The sequence below is a fragment of the Trichechus manatus genome, unplaced genomic scaffold, assembly GCF_000243295.1.
Source record: "Trichechus manatus latirostris isolate Lorelei unplaced genomic scaffold, TriManLat1.0 scaffold00204, whole genome shotgun sequence".
Classification (NCBI taxonomy): domain Eukaryota; kingdom Metazoa; phylum Chordata; class Mammalia; order Sirenia; family Trichechidae; genus Trichechus; species Trichechus manatus.
Genome location: NW_004444140.1, coordinates 388,999 through 394,768, shown reverse-complemented (window position 1 = coordinate 394,768; position 5,770 = coordinate 388,999). Strand labels below are relative to the sequence as shown.

At 52.9% G+C, this 5,770-nt stretch overlaps 1 protein-coding gene across 1 annotated transcript; it reads right to left on the bottom strand.

The window, feature by feature from the left end:
• Positions 1-2,986: 2,986 nt before the first annotated feature.
• Positions 2,987-5,769, bottom strand: AMIGO1 (adhesion molecule with Ig like domain 1). The gene is made up of 2 exons (XM_004388026.1): positions 5,582-5,769; positions 2,987-5,143 (listed from the first exon to the last, which is right to left on the bottom strand). The coding sequence occupies exon 2, from the start codon at positions 5,054-5,056 to the stop codon at positions 3,575-3,577; it is 1,482 nt and encodes a 493-aa protein (XP_004388083.1). The 5' UTR covers positions 5,057-5,143; positions 5,582-5,769; the 3' UTR covers positions 2,987-3,574.
• Position 5,770: the final 1 nt, after the last annotated feature.

Sequence of the window (5,770 nt, the reverse complement as noted above, 5' to 3'; positions counted from 1 at the left end):
CCTTAATGCCTAGATGTGAGTTCTAACCAGGCCCTTACAACATTTAAATATTCTCTCCCTAGACGGGCCACAAAAACCCCGGTGGCACGGTGGTTAAGAGTTTGGCTGTTAACCAAAAGGTTGGCAGTTGGAATCCACCAGGCACTCCTTGGAAATCCTATGGGGCAGTTCTGCTCTGTCCTGTAGGGTCGCTATGAGTAGGAATCAACTTGAGGGCAGTGGGTAGGCTAGACAAGACACACCTTTCTGAGGTACAGTGAGCCCCACCCACAGTCTGAGAAGATAAATAAACCAGTCACAGACCATGCCAGAACAGAGGCTCAGCCAGGTTTAATGATTACTGTCTAGTTTTCAGAGCCCAGAGGCTCCAAGGTGTGCCTGGGTATACACAGTGGGAGCAAGTGTCCTGGACACAGGGAGGCCTACTTACTTTGCCAGCAGGGTAACAAGAAGTACAAAGGTAAGAACATACAGAAAACTGGAATCAGCCTGCTTTGCTTCCCCAGCTGGGGTGTGCCCTCTCCTGGCCCCTTTCTGGGAGCCCCATAAACACAGGCAAAAAAAAGAAAACCCACAAATAATCACATAGACAAATTGTTGAGCCCTGTCATACTCTGTCTCCAGGGACACCTACTTCCTGGGAGACATGTCTGGTTTATAGGCGTGGCATAGGATGAGGGGAGGGAGTGATCTCTCAAGCCTTTTCTTATAACCAGACCTGGCCGTTTTCTATACAGGGTTCTAGTGAGCTTACATAAAGCTGAGTACTTAACTCCCAGGTAGACAGCTACCTTTGGGTTCTATCAACTAAAACCATGGAAGAGGCTGCACGTCAGTTAAATCTCTTGGTGGGGGCAGCCAGGCACGTCCACCAAACCAGATCTCTCAAACTAGGGGCCCAATTAGTGGATATAGGAGGGAGACTTAGAGCCACAGGGCCTTTTCTTATTCCCTAAACTGGGTAGGACATTTGAAGAACACAGTCCTCCTAGTCTTCAGGAGATCAGCTAGAATGCCCCAGAAGGCCTGCTTCATTTGACATTCAGGTTAAAGGTTTTTAGAGCCTTAACTTCAGTGGTGCCTAGAGGGGAAACTGCAGCATGAAAATGAGATTTTCCCAGGTTCCCTGATAAGTCTGAGGAGTGAGTCCTGGTTCCTGTATTTCCAGTACCAAAATCCTCCGAAGTCTCTGGAATATAACCAGATAACTTTTCCCTCCTGCCCCTGTCTTACCAGGGCAGTTAACATAGGAAAAGCAACTCACAGCTGCTTGGTCCTCTGCCAGCTTGCTTCTGGGTCCTTCATTGACCTATTTCTGTCTTAATTTCTCATACATATTGTCTTTAGTCTAAGGGGGTGCTTCTGAGGAGTTTGAAGAACCAGCTAGCTCCTCACTACCCCTTCTCCCAGGGTCTTCAGCCTGAGGTTCTCCCAACTCCAGCCTTTGCAGAGAAGTGATTCAGTGCCATGGAGATGTGGCTGAGGCTTTAGGGAGTTCAGAAACTAAAGTACAAGAGATTGTGTATCTGGGGAGCCTGGCATGGTCACTGTCTCTCCTACAGGGCAAGAAAATTGTGTGCATGAAATTGTGCACATACCTGGAGACCATTCTGAGAGTGAACTTTAGTGGGAACTAAAGTATCACTGTCCTGATGGAAGTCAAGGTGCTGTGTGCATGCATACCTATAAGCATGCATACCAATGAGCATGCAAGTACTTGAGGGAAATGCTGCACCCCTCTCTCTCTTTCGACAAAACTAGGTCACTAACAAAGGAGAGATAGCAGTCTTCATATCCTAGGAACAGACAAGGGGAAGATATTGAGTTCCAGTCCCCTTCCCCAATCTTAATAGGTAGCTGGAGTCAGGCCCTCCTGGCAAACCACCTTACCCTCTGTGAATAACCTCTTGGAAACTAACGGGCAGGTCAGATAACTAGAGGCTCTGGAGAACTTCCAATGGACAGAGAACCTGGGGGGAGGGGGAAAGACTGAAAAAGACCAATGTCAGAGAATATTTTCACCTTTGCCCTGCTCATCCCCCTGCCAAAGTTCAGAGCAAGCACCTACCAGAGCCTGAAGTATAGTTAAAGGGAGCTGTCATCTCCATACCCAAAGTATTCTGTAACCCCAGATGGAATGTTAGGCTCATCCTGGGAAGCTCCTCTGGCCTGACAACCACAACTGCACAGACCTCTGGCTGAGAGGGATGGGGGTAGCTGGCTTCCCCTTCTGTAAGTTTAGTGCCACTGACTATCTCTGCCACAGATGGCCTGCAACCTTGTGGAGAGGACAGAACTCTAAGCCACACTTCAAGTTGCCACCCTGGTGCAGAGACTACCCAATTTTAACCCTCAGATGAGGAAATCCCATCCTTTGGCTTTGCAGCAGGGGCAAGATCTCAGAGAGAAGGCAGCCTTGTCAACATAGAGATGTATACCTGGTTCCCTCTATCCCCAAGCCCAGTTTAACCCAGTGGGGCCAGACTTTCCTGAGCTTTTTCTCGCTTTGCAGAGCAGCATATTAGGAAAAACTCAGAATCCCACCTAAGCTTGAAAGGAGACTGAATGAAGAGATGGCATACGCAGAAAATCAGGTAGGTCCAGCCGGATGCTACATAACAGGAGCTGGTCTATCCTCATCGTTCTAGCGTGAAGCGGCCCTACATCCCATGTTCCTGGCAAACATCCGTAAAAGCTCTGCCTTCAGCAGCTCCCACCCTGGTCTGCCATGCAGGTGCTAGGAATCAAATGCTAATCAAGGGTCTCACAAACCAGGAAACTAGCTTACCTGGAATTCACACCCCCCACCCCATCTACAAGTTTTTGTGCTGGCACCAATGCTATGGCACGGACTCCTCAGTTCATGCTGTGCCCCTCTGTGCCATTAGTCAGAGAGCAAGGCACAAATGCCACATCTCTCTGCTGCCATATCTGACAGACAATAGGCCAGGGCACCTGCAAAAATCCACGCACCCAAGGCCAACTGGGAAAGAGGAAGGCATTAGTGGGAAGTTTCACAACAGCTTTGGGGAGTGTAACTGATTGAGGTCTTAACCTTTCCTGACTCATTTTCCTATGGTTTTCAATCTCCCCAGCTGTGAAGTGTGACTTCCTGGCCAATGAAGATACTACAGCTTTTCCCCAGTGTGGCTCCTGTGGAAGGCCACCCCCCACAACATCACAGGTGTGGGTGGGCAGAGATAGAAAAAAATTACAATTTTCTTTTAAGGAGCTAGGGATGATCTTGAAAAAGTTTAGGGAATCTGCTTTTTCCCTCACCCCGTCCTCATTCCCACCCGACTCAGACACCCTCCTCCTTCTCCACCACATTCAGAATTGCCAGGGCTTTGGGTAGGGGTGTAGCCTTTGCCTGAGGATTAATATATCCATATTTGAAAATCATGGCAGTCACACCCTGGTTGGGGTCTTGCTTGCTGTTGTACCTGTGACCAATTCCCTTGAGGTCGGGGGGAACCCACTCCCTTGGGCAGCCAGCCCTCTCTTCCATCCCCTCTTATCCTTCAGGGGTGCATTACCTCTCCTGGGGCAGAATCTCCCCACCAACCCATTCTGATCACACCACAATGGGCGTATCAGAGAAGACCGAGCTGACCGATTCTGGATCCGACATCCTCCGCTGGCCCTTGCCTGTTGCCTCAGGCACTGGCAGGGTGTTGCCTGGCTTGAGCTTGCCGTTTTGACCCTGCCCGGGTCCAGTAGGTTCCAGGAAGGCCACCCGCCGGTCAAAACCATCATCCTTGTCCCCACCAGCCATGGGATCGTGGTTGGGTGTGGTGCTAAGCATGGAAGAGCTGAGACTGTCTCCCTGATGGCTGGAAGGCTTCTCTACACCCCGGCACCAGCAGCGGCAAGGGGTGAGGTACAGGTATATGAGAACCAGGACCACACTGAGGATACAGCCCACCAGGGTAGTATAGGCTGTGTTGAGGGTGTCATGGTGTCCGTGCAAGGTGAAATTATACACTTTCAACTCCACAGATAGTGTCTCATTGAAAGCCTCCCCCGTGGCATAGCAGGTATACACACCCCCATCCTCAACCTGCACCTGCTGGAAAACAAGGCTGCCATCCTTGGACACTCTCACTGTCCCATTGGCCACCTCCTCTAGCACCCGTTCATTGCTTGGTGTCACCCACACCTTGGTCATCCCCTGATGCTTTGTGTCACACTTGATGGTCAAGGTTTCGCCCAGGTGGGCCTCCCAGGCACGCTCCTTGTACTCACTGCAGTTGAGGAAACTCAGGTGGAAGACATTGTGCAGCTTCTTGGAGCTCACGCAGTACAGATCCTCCTGAAAGTCCATCACGGAGCTCAGCTGCCGGTACTGCCAGTGTGAAAAGAGCTGGTATAGCTCACAGTCGCACTGAAGGGGGTTGTTATGCAGGTAGAGCCCATTCTTGATCCATGCAGGCAGCCTCTGCAGGTCGGGCAAGGGTAAGCTCTTTAGCTTGTTGGAGGAGAGATCCAGGAGCATTAGTTTGGGCAGCTTGGCTCCTTCCTTGACCAGTTCCAGAGGGAAACGGGAGATCTGGTTCTGGCTCAAGTAGAGTTTCTGCAGCTGGGCCATGTCATCGAAGGCAGAGCGGTCCACCTCCACAATGTGGTTGTTGTAGAGCAGCAGCACCTCCAGTGCCTGCAGTTCACTGAACAGGAATTCGTCCAGTGTATGCAGCTGGTTGGAGGAGAGGTCCAGGTAGCGCAGGTTGGGTACCGGGGAAAAGGCCTCGGAGGAGATGAAGTTCAGGTGGTTGTGGCTCAGCAGCAGGGAATGCAGGTGGGTCAGGCGGGTGGGGGTCCACTCAGCCCGCAGGCGGCTCAGGTTGTTGTGGCTGAGGTCCAGTAGTGCAGTGTAGCTGGGCAAGGAGTGGGGAACGTTGGGAAGTTGCTGCTTGGAGCAGCTGAGGATGTTGCTGGCACACAGACAGGCAGCAGGACAGCTAACCACGGGACGGCCAGCTCTGGACACCTCAAAGAGGACCAGGAACAAGGACAGCAGCAGGAGCCAGAGGCCTCGCAGGTCACGCTGGGGTTGCATAGTGTCACTGGGGAGGGTGAGGAAGGCCACAAGGAAGTTCTGGGAAGGCGTCACCCAGGCATGTTCTGGTGGGATAAGGAAGGGTCACTTTCACTACAGACTTAAGGGAAACAGGATGGGTTTGTGGTCAGCATGGACTCTGGAGGAAAGGTCCAACCCTCTCTCCCATTCAACCCTCCACCCTGCCAATGGACTAGAACAGAAAAGAAGAGATGCTAGGTAGGTAGTTCCCAGGCACTGTGCAGGCTGTGGACTCAAAACACTGAGGCAGAGAAAGCAGTGGGCACAAAGGCCTACTGGGCTGGGGTCACAGAATGTAGGATGGGTGTATGCGCGGGGTGTCAGAGACGGTTGCGGGTCATAGGGATTCCTTGGGCCGGGTTTGGACGCAGGGTCAGCAGGGCCTATGGGAGAGCTGAGGGAAGGTCAACAGGGCACCAGGCCGGGTAGGGCGCGTCCTGAAGGGGTTGAGGGTCCCCGGGGCCTGTAGAGGAGGGCTTCCCCCGGGACCTCTGGGCACTGCACCTGCTCGGCGAGGACGTGTCTCAGCCCATGGCCGATCCGGGAGCTCCGTCGCAGCCTCCCCGGGCGGCGCAGAACCGGGCGGCCTATCACGACGCCCGCCTTGCGGAGGGGCCCGCGCCCGGCGGCATCGCCTACCGCGAACTCGTCCGGCTCGGATCCGCTCCCCCGCGCTGCCGCCTCGACCGCTGC